The 20,104-nt window shown below is 48.9% G+C and overlaps 1 protein-coding gene across 1 annotated transcript in view; it reads right to left on the minus strand.

Moving 5' to 3' along the window:
- Positions 1–1,479: 1,479 nt before the first annotated feature.
- Positions 1,480–20,104, minus strand: part of Vdac1 (voltage dependent anion channel 1) — a 32,867-nt gene continuing 14,242 nt past the window's right edge. Inside the window, exons 3-9 of the mRNA XM_045153264.1 lie at positions 19,987–20,036; positions 17,688–17,840; positions 17,543–17,595; positions 9,535–9,762; positions 4,708–4,858; positions 3,361–3,418; positions 1,480–2,466 (exon numbers count right to left, since the gene is read on the minus strand). Of these exons, the coding sequence (XP_045009199.1) occupies positions 2,375–2,466; positions 3,361–3,418; positions 4,708–4,858; positions 9,535–9,762; positions 17,543–17,595; positions 17,688–17,840; positions 19,987–20,036 (785 nt within the window). The 3' untranslated portion in view covers positions 1,480–2,374. The remainder of the gene's footprint in view (positions 2,467–3,360; positions 3,419–4,707; positions 4,859–9,534; positions 9,763–17,542; positions 17,596–17,687; positions 17,841–19,986; positions 20,037–20,104) is intronic.

Consider the following 20,104-nt stretch of genomic DNA (forward strand, 5'->3'; position numbering starts at 1 on the left):
GCTGGAGATGGCTCAGCAGTTAAGGCACTTGCCTGAAAAGCATAACCGGGGTCCATTTCTCCAGTACCCATGTAAAGCCAGATGCACAAAGTGGCACATGCATCTGGAGTTCATATGCAGTGGCAAAAGGCCCTGGAGTGCCCATTTCCTTTCTCCCTCAGACACAGGCATATTCTTTCCTTACAAATAAACATTTTAAATGGGGGGGGGGAATCTCATTAAAAAATTATTTTAAAAAGTGTGAAAAATGTTCACATTGGTTAAAGATGGAAAATATACATGTGTAGTTTACTACTGTGTGAAATTTACAAGATAATTTGAGAAATACATGTAGATGCACTCCAAAATGTTACGTCAATGACACCTTCCATGGCAGTTAGCTTTATGGAAAGGGGCCAACCTAATCTAGAGGACAAAGTATTAGACACAGGGGGTTTTCTCTCTGACACTGAATTTGGAGGAGACAACATGGCAAGACATGCTGGAGTCTGGCTGACAGGCTAGCAAGGAAATAAGAGACCTCTATCCTACATCCAGAAAGAACAGAATTCTGTCACAGCCACAAGGACCTGGAAGAGGACCACAAGACTTGCTGAAATGACAGCACGGCCTGATTGACACCTTTGAAGATTGTGAGTACCCTCAGAGGACAGCCTTGTCAACCTGGAGGTCTAACCTGCAGAACAGTGATATCATGGGTATTTTTTCTTTCTGATACAAGTATCAGCATGCATCTTGTTGCCTCAGCCTCTAGAAGGCTGGGATTACAAGCATGTGTCATCATTTCCAGTCAAGAGTGTTCTTTTAAATCAAGTTAATGGTAATGTTATAAACTGTGGTGGTTTGAATGTAAATGACACCAAAAGTAAACGATGGTTACCTCACACAGCACACAGTGTAAGGGAACAAAAAACAAGTCTGTTGGAGTCAGGTTCATATTGCTGGCAGAAAATACCCAACCAAGAGCAGCTTATGGGTAAAAAAGGTTTATTTTGACTTGCAGACTCGAGGGGAAGCTCCATGATGGCAGGGGGAAATGATGGCATGAGCAGAGGGTGGACATCACCACCTGGCCAACATAAGGTGGACAACAGGAACAGGAGAGTGGGCCAAACACTGGCAAGGGGACACTGGCTGTAACACCCATAAGCCCACCCCCAATACACTGCCTCCAGGAGGTGTCAATTCCCAAATCTCCATCACCTGGGAACCTAGCATTCAGAACGCCTGAGTTTATGGGGAACACTTTAATCAAACCACTACAAAGTCCAAACAAATACTCTGATTACTTACTTTTTTTGATTTTTCAAGATAGGGTCTCACTCTAGCCCAAACTGAGCTGGAATTCACTGTGTAGTCTCAGGGTGGCCTCAAACTCACAGCAATCCTCCTTACCTCTGCCTCCCGAGTGCTGGGATTAAAGGCGTGCGCCACCACGCCCAGCTTACATTTTTATTAATAAAGACAACAGAAGGATGATGAGGTTTCAATATTTTATTCAAGTTTTATCTTAAGTGATGTTAAGTACAGCATTTGAGGGGGAGGATCTAATTCCACACAAAATGGAAGACTCTAAAATGTACCCATTGAACTGCTAAAAATTAAACTGATTGGTGAGAATACAACAGAAGTCCAATTGAGATTCCTAGTGTTGTTGACATGTGATTAAAATCAGGCAGACTCCACCAGCTCATAGCTGGAGATCCTGGAAGCTATTTCATACTCTGGTGCAATGGCCAAAAGAAAGAAAAAGGGGGTGAAAAAAAAAGGGAAAGAAACCTCACAACACAAAGAGGAACTAAGTCCTGAATCATTGGCTTCATCACACCCACCCTCTCCACCCCATAATGGCACAAAGGATACAGCTACCATGCCCTGCAGACTACTTTTGGTGTGAAACAGGTGCTGATGGGCTAGGGTGGGAACAGGAGTGAAGGGCTGTCTTAAAAAGTCCTTTTCAGGAGTCTGTACACAACATCACGCAAAGAGCTTCTCTTCCATCGGGGTCAGGAAACCAAGGTTCCATGCTCAGGAAGTCACAATGTCATTCATTAACTCAATATAGGTTTACAAGGTGTCTACACAGTGTCAGCTTCCACTTGCAGCCACTCCTAGATTAAAAGAGAAACCTGGCATCTCCAGAGGTGCCGCCAGGTTCCCCCATGCCTACAGCTGAAAGGGCCTCTTTCAGAGCCGGGCTTCTCCTGTACCTCTGAAAAGGTAACCCCTTAAAGCTGAGTCATCCTTAACCCAGAGGTCTAACATGATATTAGCAATTCTTGCATCCCAGACATACAACATTAAAAGGTACACTAAATTCTGAAGGTAGCTATGCTGCAAAATAGTTGAAAATTAATGATTGTACAGTATTTGTTTACGCTTGAAATTCCAGTCCTAGACCAAGCTTGTGGCCACCAGCGTTGACATTTTTGCCATCCAACAGGGCTGACAGCGTCAGTTTGATACCTGCAGGGTGAGAGAAGGAGGGAAGGAAAGGAAGGAGAGAAAGAGCAAGGAAGAGGAGTGGGAGAGGAAGGGAAGAGAGGGAAGAAAAGAGAGGAGAGATTAATTAATACAAAAGTCACAGTGGCCAAACAAAGAGACCCTTCAGTGCTCATTATATAATGCCACTCAAGACACCCACCACCAGTCCACAGAGCAGAAAGCCTACGGAAATCCACTCCCCACCATGGTCCTACCGCTGTGAGTCTGTCTACGGCTGGTACCACGCAGAAAGCTTCCTCAGCAATCCTAGTTAGTGCCTTGAGACGAAACCCTAACCTTGAACCAAGACTGAGTCTTGCATGGCAGGCACATGTGCACCCGCCCCCGAGCCTATTTTCCTGGGAGCTGCTTGTAACCTTAGATGTAAACGGGCCGCCTTTCCCTGCAGTAGCCGGACTGGCTCATCGCAGACTGGGCCCCTGGGGTGCAGAGGCGGCAGTTGCCTCCCTACGCTCTCACGCACTGTGGCCTGGCCTAGGGGCTGTGCAAAGGCGATCTGCAAACCACTGCTCTGTTTCCTTGTCTTTGTACAACGGAGGTGAGTTATAAGCTGGTTGTGACAACCTTCTGGAAATATGCATCAAGTACCCTGTGCACAGTGGGGAAACAGCGGGGCGGGGGGGGGGGGTGAATAACCAGAGATGCACCGTGCTAGCCCCGGCCTTTTTAATCCCTGTTTTAAAATCTCTCATATTCTCCAAATGTTGTCCAATGCCGCCACAGCTCCTTCATAAACTAGAAAACCTATACTGTCCCACATGAGCATTTTATAGGCAATGGCATAAGCATAAATCAACAGGCTGGCGCCACTATTTCATAAAAGCAGAGCCGACTTCACTCACAAGCAACACATACCTGGCTTTAGGACCTGAGTATACCCTAAACCAACCAGGCTGGAGTTGTTCACTTTGGCCTGCAGAGGACAAAGATAAGACGGGGAGAAAACGTTCAGTGTTTCGCAATTCCATCTCCAATACAAGCAAGAGCTTTGCCTTCAACCAACTCTGGGCTTCAGAATCTAGTTATCTTCTTCCCTGGGAGTCAAGCTGGGCAGGAAGTCTAGGGAGCATGGGTGCGTGTTCACCAGGCCCTGCTCCTGAGAACACAGGTGGGACAGAGCCTCGGCAGGCGGCACCTTCTGTGCTCCCTGCGGCCCCTCGCACCCCATGGTCCCGTGTGCCTGCGGCCCAGGGAGCCAGATTCAGCTCTCAGGCGAGGAGACTTAAACTGAACTGCCTGAAAATTACATAAACCAGCAGAAACTTTTCTGCAATATGAAACTTCCTCATTCCACCCCAAAAGAGGTGCCACCAGAGGGTCCTGTGACAAAAGAATTAAGATTCAAGGCCCAGACGCAATGCTACAGATTCTCTGAGTGAGACTCCAGCTGACTACCAACTTTGTTTTGTCCTGTTCCGTTGACAATATGGGGCCCCGGCTGACCTCAAGCCTCCTGTCTTGGCTTCCCTAAGTGCTGGGTTACAGGCACGTGTCATCCCACCCGTCCCTGACTGCTGATTTCTTTTGTTCTTTTCTCCCTTATGTATTTATTTATTTTGAGGCAAAGTCTCGCTCTAGCCAAGCTCTGTAACAAGACCGGCCTTGAACTCACAGAGATCCTCCTACCGCAGCCTCCTCAGCACTGGCTTATTAAAGGTGTGCACCACCACGCCTGGCTGAGCACTGACTGCACTGGATGCCTCGATTTACAGCAGTGGGGCTGGGGCCTGGGGTTTGCACATGCGGGCCAAAGCCCTCCACCACCGAACTACGGCCCAGGCCCAACTACTGACATCGTCACGTGGACTACAGAAACTGAAAGCAAAAATAAAAAACATTGAGAGCCCTTCATTTCAGCACACACCTCTAAAATTTGCATTAGGGAACAAGGACTGGTTGAAGGAAAAGGCTGAAGAGCAAGGTGACCTAGCCAAAGCCAGGCCCCAGACCACACTCACTGGCTATGTGCCTCCGAGAAAGAGACGGTCAGCCTCCTACACCTCCAGCCTCTCACACATAAGAAACCAGGACGAGTCCACAGCAAAAAGTGCTTCTCACACGGGATGAGGTACAGCAGCCCGCACAGGGGAGCTCCACACGGCCACGGCCACAGCCACAGCAAGTGCTGCTGCGATCAGGACTTGGTGAGCCCCATGGCGAGAAGGGGACCGTGGGACAGAGGGTTAACTGACAGGAACCCACCGAGAAGCAGGCATCGGGGTCGATCTGATACTTGGCCGCTATTCCAAAGCGAGTGTTACTGTTTCCTGCTGTCCACGCGAGATTGACAGCCGTCTCCAACTTCTTGTTCACCTTCTGGTAGATGGAGCCACCAAACTCTGTCCCGTCGTTCCTACAAACAAGCACAGCAGAAATGTCCAGATGTTCAGGAGGGGAGGGCTGGAGCCCCGGCAGAGCCACACAAGTCAATGAGATGATGGGCATGGACTGAACCCCAGCCCTGGTAAGGAGAAGACCCGAAGGGTGGTGGAGTTCACCAAGCAGCTACTAAAACACAGAAAGCCTGGTAAGAATGGGATAGACACCAGGGTCATGAAGGGTCAGAAGGCCACAGCTATCCCAGCCATCACTGGATACAAAGGCAGCCAGTGACCACAGCCGTGTGGAGCCTCAAGTTGGCTTCCAAATGCCCAGAACAGAAGCAGCCATGACAATGACATTCACAGAGACTTCGTCCAGGCCGACCTGGAACTCACTATGGAGTCTCAGGCTGGCCTCGAACTCCGGGCGATCCTCCTACCTCTGCCTCCCAAGTGTGGGATTAAAGGCATGCACCACCACGCCCCAGCTTTCTTTTTGAGTTTTTCGAAGGAGATTCTCACTCTAGCCCAGGCTGACCTGAAACCCACTCTGTAGTAGCCCAGGCTTGTTTTATATTGTTTGGTTTTGGTTTTTTCCAGGTAGGGTCTTGCTCTAACCTACACTGTCCTGGATTGAGTCCTACCTCTGCATCCCAAATGTTGGGATTAAAGGTGTTTTTTGTTTGTTTGTTTGTTTTTTGGTTTTTCAAGGTAGGGTTTCACTCTAGTCCAGGCTGACCTGGAATGCATTAAGTAGTCATGGTGACCTTGAACTCACAGCAATCCTCCTACCTCTGCCTCCCAAGTGCCGGGGTTAAAGGTGTGCGCCTTAACCGCTAAGCCATCCCTCTAACCGTGTACTGTACTTTCAAAGCCATAAGCAGAGGAGCTCCCTGTTCAAAGGCACCTGTAGCAGGCACCAAGAACATGTACTCCACATCTCAGTACAGCTGCCTCCAGGCCAGTGTCAAGCAAAGTGTGTCCTCTTGGAACTGAAAACACGCACTTATGTAGGGAAATGCAGGGCAGCACAGCTCCTCCTACAAGCAGTGCCAATGTACAGTTCCAAACCAAGCAAACACTTTCCGCTCCGGCAAGAATTCGGAGCTGAGTACTTCTAAAGCGGGAGCGGTGGCACACATTGGTACAAGTTGGTAATCACAGCGCTCAGTGAGTGGAAGCAGGATGATCAGGAGCTCAAGGCCAGCCTGGGCTACATGAGACCCCGTTTACTCTGGGTTTCGTTTTGTTTTGGAGGGGGTGGGATCGAGACGAGGGCTTGCTGTGCAGGTCTTAAACTCACAGTGATCCTCCTGCCTCTGGGAGTACAGGAATGAGCCACCGGACCTGGAAGACTTTTTTTTTTTTTCTTTTAATCAACTTACAATGAAGTCAGCCTTGTGTTGGTGCACATTTATACAAATTCCAGCACCGCGCAGGACTGTGTGCTCACCACAATGGACACAGAGCGGTTCCATCACCTCAGACTCTCTGGAGCTTGCTGTCTCTCTGTGTGACACTCCCCTGAACCCCTGGCCACCACTGACTTGCTCTCATTTACAATTTTTTTTCCTAACTTTCTAACTTTAAAAGACTCAGGGCTGGAGAGCTAGCTCAATGGTTAAAGGCATTTGCTTGCAAAGCCTGTGGGCCTGGGTTCAAATTCCCAGTATGTACCTACATATAGACAGGTGCACAAAGTAGCGCATGCGCCTGGAGTTCATTTGCAGCAGCAAGGGGCCCTGGTGTACCCTTTCTCTCTCTCTCTCAAATAATTTTTTTGTTGTTGTTTTTGGAGGTGGGGTCTCACTCTAGCCCAGGCTGACCTGGAATTCATTATGTAGTCTCAGGGTAGCCTTGAACTCATGGCGATCCTCCTACTTCTGCCTCCCGAGTCCTGGGATTAAAGGTGTGTGCCACCATGCCCAACTCACTCGTGCGTTCTCTCTCTTTCTCTCTCTCTCTCTCTATGTGTGTGTGTGTGTGTGTGTGTATATATATATATATATTTTTTTTTTTGATTTTTCAAGGTAGGGTTTTCCAAAATAAGACTCAAATTATTATGCCTTATAAATTTTTTGCTTGTGCCCATGGATTAGTGTTGCTGTCCATACTTCCACGGCCAAAGTTTCTTACTGCAAGGGGAAGAGGTTATTTGCACTGTCACATAGCTGGAGAGAGTTCTGAAAACAAGTGACTACTGTGTGTTCAGCCCTGAGCTGGAGATCTATGCCAGCCCTGCCCCGGCTCAAGAAATGCTGCAGAAGTGAGGGCAAAAAGAACGTTCTAGCCACGGGATGAGAAAGACCGCCGCGGAATGTGTCTTCTGGACACAGTGTGGACATACACTCATGCCTTCACAGCCCATCACCATCCCAACACAGATGGGGCAGTTCTTGAGACCCCTCTCCCTCTCCACAGAGAAGCTGTGGGCAGTTGATGGCCACTGGGGCAGAGGGAGTCGTGTTCCTCCGTGGTATAGCCACTCTAAGTTGCCTATGTTCATGCAAGTAACTATAATGAATTCCATAGGTCCCCAAAAGGAAGGTATGCACAGGAGAGATGGCTCAGCACTTACAGACACTTCCTTACAAAACCCAAATACCTGGGCTTAATACACCAGTACCCATGCAAAGCCAGAAGCACAAAGGGGCACATATGTCTGGAGTTTGTCTGCAGTGGCAGGAGGCCCTAATGTGCCCAAACTCTCTTTCTCTCTGCCTCATTCTCTCTGTCCCTCATATAAATAAATAAAAATACTTTTTAAGAGATATGGAAGTAGGAAGTAATGGTTTTAAACTAATGATAAAAAAAATTCAAAAAAAAAACGCCAATGGAAATAGTACTTGTTTGCACAAATACCACTTAATGGTCTTAAGTTTATTAAGAAGTTACTTCTAGGGCTGGAGAGATGGCTTAGCGGTTAAGTGCTTGCCTGTGAAGCCTAAGGATCCCGGTTTGAGGCTCAATTCCCCAGGACCCACGTTAGCCAGATGCACAAAGGGGCGCACGCATCTGGAGTTCATCTGCAATGGCTGGAAGCCCTGGCGCGCCCATTACCTCTCTATCTGTCTCTTTCTCTCCCTCTCTCTCTGTCACTCTCAAATAAATAAATAAATAAAAATGAACCAAAAAAAAAAAGTTACTTCTGGCCAGGTGTGGTGGCGTATGCCTTTAATCCCAGCACTTGGGAGGCAGAGATAGGAGGATTGCTAAGAGTTCGAGGCCACCCTGAGACTACATAGTAAATTCCAAGTCAGCCTGAGCTAGAGCAGTGAAACCCTACCTCGGAAAAAAAAAAAAAAAAAAAAAATTAATTCTGGGGCTACAGAGATAGCTCAGTGTCGTTAAAGGCACCTGCTTACAAAGCCTGCCAGCCCAGGTTCAATTTCCCAGCACCAGCATAAGGCAGATGCACACAGTGCCACATGTACCTTGAGTTTGTAACAGCAAGAGGCCCTGGCATGCCCATACACATACACTCTCTCTGTGTATGTCTCACTCACAAATAAATTTAAAAAAAAAAATTTTAAGTCATTCCTGGCCAGGTGTGATGGCACATGCCTTTACTCCCAGCACTCATGAGGCAGAAGCAGGAGGATCGCCATGAGTTCAAGGCCAGCCTGAGACTACATAGTAAATTCTATGTCTGCCTGGACCAGAGCAAGACCTTACCTTGGGAAAAAAAAAAAAAAAAAAAAGTCGCTCCTTGGGGCTAAGAAAGTGGCTGAAAGGGTGCTTGCTTGCAAAACCTAAACCTAATGGAACAGGTTTGATTCCCCAGTGCCCACATAAAGCCAGAATCACAACATGGCGCATGCATCTGGAGTCCATCTGCAGGGGCAAGAGGCCGTGGACCACCTATATGAGCTATCTCTCCCCCCCCCCACTCTACTCACAAATAAATAAAATTTAAAACTTCCCATTTTGTAATGTCTCTTCTTTAGCGACCTCTAACAGAAAGAAAGAAATCTAGTGTCAGGTTAATGAACCCAAGCAAGATTATTTTTATGGAGCCAGGCGTGGTGGCACATGACTTGAATCCCAGCACTCGGGAGGCAGAGGTAGGAGAACTGCCATGACTTTGAGGCCACCCTGAGACTACAGAGTAAATTCCAGGTCAGCCTGAGCTACAATGAGACCCTACCTCAAAAGAAAAAAAAAAAACTATTTTTATGGTCGAAGTTGTTTCCCTGCACTCAGATCATCACCACACCATCCCTCCAGTGGATTCCCAAGGCTCTCTCCTACCTAGCCTGTACCCCTCTGCCCCTCACCACCCTGGCCAGCAGTTAATAAGCTGTTAAACACACCACCAGGCGGAGAAGACACTGTATCTCACCCATGGCTGTGTACCCAGTCTGTGTCTGTGCGGGGCAAGCTGAGCCTCAGGCACCCCACAAGGAAGACAGCTGCATGTCCCTCACCCCGGCCCCCGACTTGGTTCACTACAAGGGCCCAAGAAACTATGGACAGGAGACAGCCCTCTGGACTGCCACCGAGTTCTGCTGTGAACAAATCAGTCACCCTGTGACATATTTGGCTCACAAAATAGAAAGGATGAAAACCATTTCTGGAGACGGGTGGGTGGGGCAACAGGCATTGGTTCATCCGATGTCAACAGGCTGCCATCACAGTGGCCAAGAACCGAGCTCCAGAGGACCTGACGAGCAGCAGGTCGTCCCGCGCCGCCCCGCGCCGCACTTACACGTTGGTGTGCAGCTGGAACTCGTCCGTCTTGTAGCCGACTGCGAAGTTGCTCTGGGTCACTCGGGACTTGGCGGTCTCGAAGTTCATCTGGTAGCCGGCCAGCCAGCCCTCATAGCCCAGCACCAGCGCGCCGCGGACCGAGGGCCCGGCGATGTCAAAGTCCACGTCGCAGCCCAGGTTGATGTGCTCCCTCTTGTACCCTGTCTTGATTTTAGCATTTTTTTTCCTGCCAAAAAAAAAAAAAGAAAGAAATTGTATTAAAATCAAGCTAACCGGCCACGGGACAATCATGCCAAGAAATGCAAGTATTCTTTTCTAATCCCCACTAGAGCAGGGCATTTGGGGTGGAAGTGAGGGCAGCGGCCCCAGCAGCAGGAGGCCGCCACAGTGTACTTCGGGCACTGGCAGGCACGGTGTGGGCAACGCGCGCCAAGTCATTTCCCTTCCCAGTCTCTCCCTGCACTGAGCGGAGCGGCCTACGTGGGTGTTTCCTGGGCAGAGTGCCCCCAGGTGATCATGAACCACAGGTCTCTTGGCTAGTTCCCAACTCTGTGCAGAGGCGCATCTATCATGAAGGCAACTAACGACCCGCACGGGAGCTTTTGGGAGATGGTCTTCTTGGGGGCTCACCTAGTGGGTGAAAAAAGAAATACTAGGTCCTTGCTGTGTGAATAAAGTGACGAGGCAGACAGCTTTCAAGCCCTATTCAGGAGACCCTACTAAGTGCACAGAGAGCCGGACAGTGGTGTGGAACCTGAGCTCCCCACACTCATAGGGGCCAGAAGTCTTGGTTGGGGTCCATGACTAAGCAGCCTGATGAGGTCCATTCAGCGTCTCTGTGGTTTGTTTGTCAAGACCCAGCGTCTCTCAGCAAAAGGGGAAGGGGACAAGTCATGTCACCTGCAAGTATATTACCATCATGTCTTTTATCAAAGCAAACATGGAGCCTAAGTTCACGTTGATCAAACAGAATCTGAACCAAGTTCACCTGATGGATTCTGTTCTTGAGTGACCGAACAGATGTCCTCCAGCCAACTGCATCCTCAGCAGGGCCTGTGGCAGCCACATTTGCTCAGAGCCCCAAGGACCACACAGCCCTGCCCATGGCCGGCTTTATTCTTGCCCCACCCCCAACCCACAAAGCAAGGGCTCTGAAGCCACTGCCATCGCAAAGGACCCTCTGCTCCTTGGAGAAAGCAACAATGATGACAGACCTGGGGCAGGAAGCCTGAGTCATCACTCATGGCTGTCAAGATTTCGGAGGGTCCTGTGCAAGGACTTACGAGCTAAGATGAACATTCTAACAAGGACTTGGACTAGTATCAGTAGTGGACTAAAACTGTCAAATGATGTTCTGAAGAGATGGCTCAGTGGTTAAAGGCACTTGCTTGCAAAGCTTATTGGCCTGGGTTCGATTCCCCACTACCCACATAAAGCCAGACACACAAAGAAAGAAATGAATCATCTCTCTCCCTCCCTCCCTCCCTCCCTCCCTCCCTCCCTCCCTCTCTCCCTCCCTCCCCCCCCCCACACACACACAAATAAGTTAAAACTTAAAAATCATGAGGACGGTAAGATGGCTCTGGGGTTAAAGGCACCTACTTGCACAATCCTGTCAGTCTGAGTTCAATTCCCAAGCAGCCCATGTAAGCCAGACACACACAAAAAAAGTGGTGCAAGTGTCTGACATTTGTTTATAAAAGCAAAATGTCCCAGGTACACACACACACACACACACACACACACACACACACACACACACACAAATAAAACAATAAATAAATGATTTGTTGGGATTTGGGGGCAAGTTGTAAGGTAGGGTCTCACTCTAGCCCAGGCTGATATGGAATTCACTATGTAGTCTCAGGGTAGCCTCAAACTCATGGCAATCCTCTTACCTCTGCCTCCCAAGTGCTGGGATTAAAGACATGCACCACCATGCTTCTATGTCTTAATTTTTTTTTTTTTTTCGAGGTAGGGCCTCACTCTAGCCCAGGCTGATCTGGAATTCACTATGTAGTCTCAAGGTGGCCTTGAACTCACAATAATCCTCCTACCTCTGCCTCCCTAGTGCTGGGATTAAAGGCATGCAACACCACACCTGGCAATAAATGATTTTGCTTTAGTCATGAAGCTAGGCCTAGCTACTTGGGAGGCTGAGTAAGGAAATCAGGAGATGGCAAATTCAAGACCAGCCTAGACAACTTAGTAAGTTCCTATCTCAAAAACAACAATAACAAAAAAGAACTAGAGATGTAGCACACAAGTAGACTGCTAGCCTTATAGGCATGAAGCTGTAAGTTCCTTTTTTTATTTTTCAAGGTAGGGTCTCACTCTAGCCCAGACTGATCTTGAAATTCACTATGTTGTCTCAGGGCAGCCTCGAACTCAGCAATCCTCCTACCTCTGCCTCCTGAGTGCTGGGATTAACAGTGTAAGTATGTCACCATGTCTGGCTGAGGCTCAATCCACCAAAAATATTTACAGAAAACTAATGTACAAGGTAGCGCATGCATCTGGAGTTCGTTTGCAGTGGCTGGAAGCCCTGGTGTGCCCATTCTCTCTCTTTTGTCTCTCTCTCCTCTCAAATAAATTTTTTTTTTTAAAAAAAAATAGAATAATGACAAGATAGTTGGCGAGCGGCAGATATTTAGAGAAAAGGTGGCCAGATGTAGAAAGGGCCAGCCTGAGGTACAGAGTGAATTCTAGATTGGCCCAGGCTAGCGAGACCCTGCCTCAAAAACAAACATAAATACAATACAATAAACTTTTTAAAAGCCGGGCTTAGTGGTACACACCTCCAGAGGCTGAGGCAGGAAGGTCTGGAGTTCAAGGCTACGCTGTGCCACACCAGTCTGCACAGCACCTCTGCCTCTGTCTTACGGAGATTCTAGGCAGCAATCAAAGCTCCTCAGGAAAGGGGACGGGGTCGCAGTGCCGCAGCCAGCCTTCTCCCTGGGCTCCCACTTTTAGAAAAGCACGCACAGCTGTGGAGCCTGCCTTTCTCAAGCATCGTGGGATTTTTTTTTTTTTTAACAACGTAAGCAGTAGTGTTAATCTGACAAGCACCGAGACAGGCATGACTCAGGTTTGTGGTGAGCAAGTAGGCTGTGCTCTGTGGAAGGCGCGGGTGCCTAAGCGAGGGCTGCGGCCCCGTCCTCGGTGGCCCACTCAGGTCCTCTGGGAGCCAGGTGCACCCCTCGCAGCACCTCTCCAGTGCCTTGGAAAAGCACTGTCAATCTCCATCCCAAACCAGCAAAGCTTCTCAAATGCCCAACAACAGACCGGACACCTAGCGCCCGCGGCTGTGCTCTTTAACTACCAACACCAGGACGCAGGCTCCCAGGAAGAAGGGCTGTTGGCACGTCTAGGGAAGACCAAACTTACGACGAACCTGGGTACACCTTCTAAAACCAGAAATACAGATGAGTTCAAAAAAAAAAAAAAAGGACAGGAAGCTGGGTATGGTGGCGCACGCCTTTAATCCCAGCATTTGGGAGGCAGAGGTAGGAGGATCACGGTGAGTTCGAGGCCACGCCAAGACTCCATAGAGAATTCCAAGTCAGCCCAGGCTAGAGTGAGACCCTACCTTGGAAAAAAAAAAAAAAAAACAAAGGCCTGGAGTTGCAAAAAGTACATGGGGTATCAACCTGATAGAGACCTCAATGGCTAAACATGTGAGACCATGTGAGCCACAAAAGCAATGGTGTGCTGGGCAGTGTAACCACAGAATAACACAAGCATCCGTGCACCCAGGACACAGGCGACATCACTCCTCTGGCTGCCAAAAATCCATAACCTGGACGCAATCCAACGTGAAGGACATTCTACAAAACAACTGGCCATTCAAAACTGTCCAGGGCACAAGGGTCTAAGAAAGACTGAGAATATGTCCCAGTAGAGGAGAGAAAGGACCTCTGACAGCCAAGTGCAGTGGACTTGGAAGTGGACACAGACCAAAAAGAAGTCCTACTGTGGGCGACGCGAGCAGACTGGGACCAGCGCTCATTGTTGGCGCTGACGTTACAGTCGCACTCGCTGCTTGACAGGAACACATTCCAAGAAAGGCACAACTGAGCCATCTGGCAACTAAGCAAACAGCACAGAGGACACTTACAGAACCCCAGGTGATTTAGGCAAATCACGCAACGTGGCCTCTTGATGCTATCAAGGAACACAACACACAAGAGCTGCCCAGGGCAGCGGCCAGAACACTGCATACAGGTTTATAGCAAAAACTCTAGAAGCACGAGCTCACTCCAACGACCCTCGTGAGCACACTCACACACCACGCCATGAGCCACACAGGACGCCACGCACATCCGCGTCATCATGCGCCATGAGAAACGCGCTGCGCTTCACTGCCACTAAGCCACGGGAAATGCTCAGCTCCATATTGTTTTCTCAGTACATGGGATGGAGGATTGGACCTAGACCCTCGAGCTTGTTAACCAAGGGCTCTAATACTTAGCGATTTCCCTAGCCCAGCCCAGCTTTGTTACAATCGTAAGGGGCCATGTGGTCAACCAAAAGATCACTATGCAGTGAATGGCTAAATATTATATATGGCATATCATATATAACAGCACATAGCACGCACGCACACACACAGACACACAGTGATCTGAATCTGATGGCCCCCATAAAGTCTTGTGTTTTGAATGTTTGGTCCCTGGCTGGGGACAATTTGGGAGGTGGAGCCTTGCTGGAGGAGGGTGGAGGTGCTGGGGGTGGGCCACCAGCGCCCCTCTGCCCGAGCTCAGCTCACTCTCCTGCTCTTTCACCTGCGGAGGCAGAAGTGAAGTCGAGCCTCTGCTCTGCCATCTTTTCTTCTCTTTCTTCCTTTTCTTTTTTGGTTTTTCAAGATAGGGAGGAGGGTCTCACTTTAGCCCAAACTGACCTGGAATTTACTGTACAGTCTCAGGCTGACCTCAAACTCACAGCAACCTTCCCACTTCTGTCTTCTGAGTGCTGGGACTAAAAGTGTGCAACGCCATGCCCGGCTCTACCATCTCTTCTTGCCATTATTGTTTCCCCTCAAAACTGTAAACTCTTTCCTCCCATCAGATGCTTAGGGTCAACTTTTTTTGTCCCAGTAATGCAAAGATATATCAAATATATATATTTGATATGATATGGCTGTATATGTAAAGTTTTAGTATTAGGGAGAGCTGACAGACAGCTTACCACATTTTTGTATAAAATTTTGTACAAAAACAAAAAATATTTCAAATAAGAAGTTAAAGATCTAGGTGTGGTAGCACCCAGCACTTTAATCCCAGCACTCAGAAGGCAGAGGTAGGAGGATCACCATGAGTTCGAGGCCAGCCTGGGACTACAGACTAAGTTCCAGGTCAGCTCCAGCTATAGTGAGATACTACCTCGCAAAACAACAAACAAAAATTCAAAATAGTTAAAGAAAGAAGAAAAAAAAAAAACTTTCCAAAAACTGCAGGGCCTGGAGACTCCTCTGCAATGGAGATTCTTGACAAATGCCAGTATGTTCACCATCTCACAGGAGCAGGCACTTGTCCTCCAGCCCCTTGAAGCATCACAGGGTACCTACCCCAGGGCACCTGCTCCCTGATGCAATGGCAGGGTCCCTAGGAGAAGTGGGCCAGCAAGAAGGCAATTCTCCTGGCAGAAGGACCACGGCAGAGAGAAGAGTGAACCAGCTCAGCGGAGGAGCACTTGCCTAGCGCACGTGATATCTTGGACCCTTTCCCTGGGACAAGGAAAGCAACAGTGAACCAGCTCTCCACCACTGTCTTCTGACCTTCCCCAACCAAGTTCTACGAAGACCTCTCTCGGGCTAGGGATGTGTGTGGCTCAGTTGGTAAGATGTCACCCAGCATGCATGAAGCCCTGGATTCCATACCTAGCACTGTGCAAACTGGATGTGGTGGTGCACACCCAAAACCCCAGCACGTAAGAGGTGAGGCCACAGGAACAAGAGTTCAAAGCCAGCCTCAGACACATATTGAGTTCAAGGCCCACCTGGGATACAGAAAAAAGACTTCTCTTGAGAGGACAGGAGCCCTGACTATCCAGTTGCTTATGGTCACCCACACTCAGCCAAGCATCTAGACTGAGCATATCCCACCTCCTTTTACTGTTTTAATTCTTAAAATATTTTATTTGTCTATTTATTTACTTACTTATTATTTTTTTATTGGCAGAGCGAAAGTGAGCACGGGCACATCAGGACCTCTTGCCACAGCAAGCACATGGCAGTCCATACCCCACTTGTGCATCTGGCATTACATGGGTACTGGGGAAGTGAACCCAGGCCAACAGGCTTTGCAAGTAAGCACTTTGAAACACTGGGCCACCGCCCCAAACACTTGTTTTACTGTTTGTGAGGATGAGGAGCTTGAAATGGGTCTCATGTAGCTCAAGCTGGCCTCAAGTTCACTATGTAGCTGGGATGACCTTGAACTCCCAATCTTCCTGCCTCCACCTCCCAAGTGCTGTGATGACAAGCCCGCAACAGCCCACCTGACTTGATCCCACCTCTAATAGACATTTACTAGAAGAGAAAAAGGTGAAGCAGGAAGAAACACAACAGAGAATGGAAAACATGGAATTCATGTGCTACCCTGATGTGCACTTAAAAGATGACTGAGACACTGTCTGATTATGTGTACTTTGTCACGATGGTGAAACTAAAATTTAAAAATTGAAATTCAGCCAGGCGTGGTGGCACACACCTCTCATCCCAGCACTCGGGAGGCAGAGGTAGGAGGATCAGTGTGAATTCGAGGCCACCTTGAGACTCCATAGTGAATTCCTGGACTAGAGTGAGACCCTACCTCAAAAAAAACAAAAAAAGAAGAAAAGGAAATTCAATGCATGCCCTAGGCTCCATCCTTACTGCGCTCATCAACTTTGCCGAACTGAGAGGACCCACTACTCTGAGTAGAAATTAAAAAGTGTCTGCTAGAAGGGAGGCGGTCCTGTTAGCCACACAGAGCACCCAGTATCTGGGGCACACTAGCAAGCTTTCTGGCCTCTTGCTGTGTCAACAACCAGTAAACCTAAGCCGTTTCTGGCCAGAGGGCCTGGCAAGGACCACAGTCTCAGGAGCCACCTTGTGGTTCAGCCCACAAAGTCTCAGTGTCCCAGTGCAGGAAGCTGAGCAAAGAGCCTCCACACCTACACAATGGGCCTGTTAACAGGGACCAGTCAGCAGCTGCCACCATTCCGCCCTGGGCTGACGTTACTGGCAGCCTCACTCCCATCAAACAGGGCAATACTGGTCAGAAAGCAGTCTGCAGCCAGGCACACACATTGAGAGAGCCAAGTGCTGGTCTGAGTCCCCCAGGAGGAAGGATGCTCCTGGGCTGGAGAGATGGCTTAGTGGTTAAGCCACTTGCCTGCGAAGCTAAGCACCCAGGTTCAATTCCCCAGTACCCACATAAGCCAGATGGACGAAGTGGCACATCCATCTTGAGTTCATTTGCAGTGGCTGGAGGCCCTGGTACAAACATTCTTTCTCTACCTCTCTCTCTCTCTCTAGTCAAATCAATAAATTTAAAAAAGGAAGGAAGAAAGGAAGGAAGGAAGGAAGGAAAGAAGGAAAGAAAGAAAAGGACGCTTCTTGGGGTGCACTAGCAGGCTGGTACCCACACCCACAACTCCCAAAGAAGCAGAGGCAGACACGGGAGTACCCAAAGCAGTCGCCGGCTAAGAACCTTTCCTGAATTAAGGAATGCTCGTTACAGCCCAGTCTGTACCGGACGGACATGGACGTCTCCACAGCAACGCCACAGAACCTGAATCTGTAGGGCTTGGAGGCTTTTTGTAGTTGTTTGGCTGGTTTTGTTCTTTGACCCAGACTCGTTAGAGCTCAGGCTCGTCTTGAATTCAGTCCTCCCGACCCCACCCTCCCGAGGGCTGGGATTCCAGGCATGCACAGCTTCAAGGCCACCCAAACCCGTCACAAACGGCTCCCAAGACCCACAAGATGACAGAATGTCGGCGTGGAGCAACGATGACACTCTTACCCAGTGTTAGGTGAGAAAGACGAATCAAAGGTCAGCTTCAGTCCATGAGCAAGCTGCCAGGAGAGAAAGGGGCAGCAAGTTTAGTCACCCCTCGGGCCAGTGACAGGAACGGGCAAAGACACACGGGCTCGCGGGCAGTGGGTACCTGATCCTCCACAGTGATCTCGGTGCCCAGCGTGTTGTCCGTGTTCCACTTCTCCGTGAACGTCAGGCCGTACTCGGTCCACCGGTACTTGGTTTCCAGGCTGCCATTTACTTTGGTGGTCTCTGTGTTGGCTGAGCCTGAGCTGGTGAATTCCTTCGGGGGGGGAGGGGCGCAGTTACCACCTGCAGCCCAGCACACCTTTGGTACCACTGCCAAGCCCTTACGCAGCCTGAGGCTGTGCAGCCAAAAGCCACTTCTGTGGTTCAACTGGATGCTCAAAGCAGAGCAGAGAAAAAGAGCTCGGCAAAGAAAAGAACCCCATAGGGAGTTCTGTCCTTCCTCCCCAGTGACCCTGGAGACCAAACAGGAAGCCATCCCCAGCCCCCAGCCGGCCTCCAGCCTAGGAGAAAAACCACTGAGCTAGAGCTGACAGCGCAGAATTTCAACTCCAGACTCCTCCTCTCAACAACTACTGCAGGCACAGGCTAAAAAGGGATGTTTCCCAAATAATCATGTGCCAGGCCCAGGTGTGTGGCTCACGCCCATGATCCCGTAACACCAGCACCAAGGGAGCTGAGAGAAGATTGCCTCAAGACTCAGGTTACCTTGAGCTACTACAGTGAAAACTTGTCTCAAACAAAAGGGAACACTGCTGGAGGGATGGCTGAGTGGTTAAAGCACTTGCCTGCAAAGCCAAAGGACCCAGGTTCGATTCCCCAGGACCCACATAAGCCAGACGCACAAGTTGGTGCATGCATCTGGAGTTTGTTTGCAATGGCTGAAGGCCCTGGCACACCCATTCTATCTGCCTCTCAAATAAACAAAATAAATAAATTTTGTAATGGGGGGTAGGGAGGGCCTCAGCAGGTAGGAGTGCCTCCTGTACAAACATGAAGACCTGTTTGATCCGCAGCACCCGTGTAAAAAGCCAAGCCTAGCCACACATGCATGTAGCCCAGCCCTGGGGGCAGAGCTGGAGACAGAAGGGTTAGTGTGGCTTCTTGGTCAGACAGCCTAACCGAAAACCAGGAAGCGGGGCCTGGGAGATGGCTCTGAGGTTAAAGGCACTTGCTCGCAAAGCCTGCCAGCCAGGATTCAATTCCCCAGCCACCTAAATAAGCTGAATACGCACTCAACTGCAGCAGCAAGAAACTCTAGCCCATCCATACACACACACACACACACACACACACACACACACACACACACACTCTTATATAAAGAAATAAATAATAGGGGTTAGAGAGATGGCTGAGAGGTTGAGGTGCTTGCCTATGAAGCCTAAGGACCCAGGTTCAAGTCCCTCAAACATAAGCCAAATACACAAGATGGCCTATGTGTCTGGAGTTTATTTGCATGCTAGAGGCCCTGGTGTACCCATTCTCTCTCTCTAATAAATAATAATTTTAAATATATTAAAATATATAAAAGAAAGAAAGAACAAAAAAAAAAAAAGCTCAGCCGAGTGTGGTGGTGCACACCTTTAATCCCAGCACTCAGGAGACAGAAGTAGGAGGATTGCCGTGAGTTCAAGACCACCCTGAGACTACATAGTGAGTTAAACCAAAAAAAAAAAAAAAAAAAAAAAAAAAAAAGATCAAGGTCCAGTGAGAGACTCTGCTTCAGGGAGATAAGGAGAAAGCTATAGGGATACTCACCACCTCCCCTGGCCTCTGTACATGGGACATGTGCATCTGCACACATATGTGCATACAACATGTACACATACACCACCAAACACACACCAAAAAAAGAGAGAAACAGTTCAATTTTAAAATAATAAACAGGGGGTCGGGCGTGGTGGCGCATTCCTTTAATCCCAGCACTCGGGAGCCAGAGGTAAGACTGCCATGAGTTCGAGGCCACCCTGAGACTCCAGAGTGAATTCCAGGTCAGCCTGAGCTAGAGCGAAACCCTACCTCGAAAAACCAAAAAAGAAAATAATAAACAAGCCTCAGGTTAAAGAGGTAGCTCAATGGTAGAGTACTTTCCACGAATACTTAAGGCCCAGGGTTCGATCCCCAGCACCATAAATTCTCTTTTAAAATATTCAATAAGGAAACACAATGAAAACTTTAACTGGAGCTTTTCTTGTTTTCCTGTCAATATTTACAGCTACTGTGCTGGGTGGGGGCTTAGTGGTCCCCAGATCACCATCACAGAGATGCAATGATGTAACAGGCACAGTCGGCCACAATCCAAAGAGAAGTCGGCTTGTGACTTTGCCAGCCTGGACACACAGCCAGCTACCCACTGGTCAGCAACGAACACCACGTTCCACACAGCCCAGACAACTTACCAAGCCATTCTCGGACTTTGTTTTCAAATCGAGTTTTATCAGGCCAAATCCTAAGACAGAACAAACATGGGTTAAAAGCCCAATGGGACAGTGCTTGTCTAGCAAACTTGCAGTCCCG

The sequence above is a fragment of the Jaculus jaculus genome, chromosome 6 (assembly GCF_020740685.1).
Source record: "Jaculus jaculus isolate mJacJac1 chromosome 6, mJacJac1.mat.Y.cur, whole genome shotgun sequence".
Taxonomy (NCBI): Eukaryota; Metazoa; Chordata; class Mammalia; order Rodentia; family Dipodidae; genus Jaculus; species Jaculus jaculus.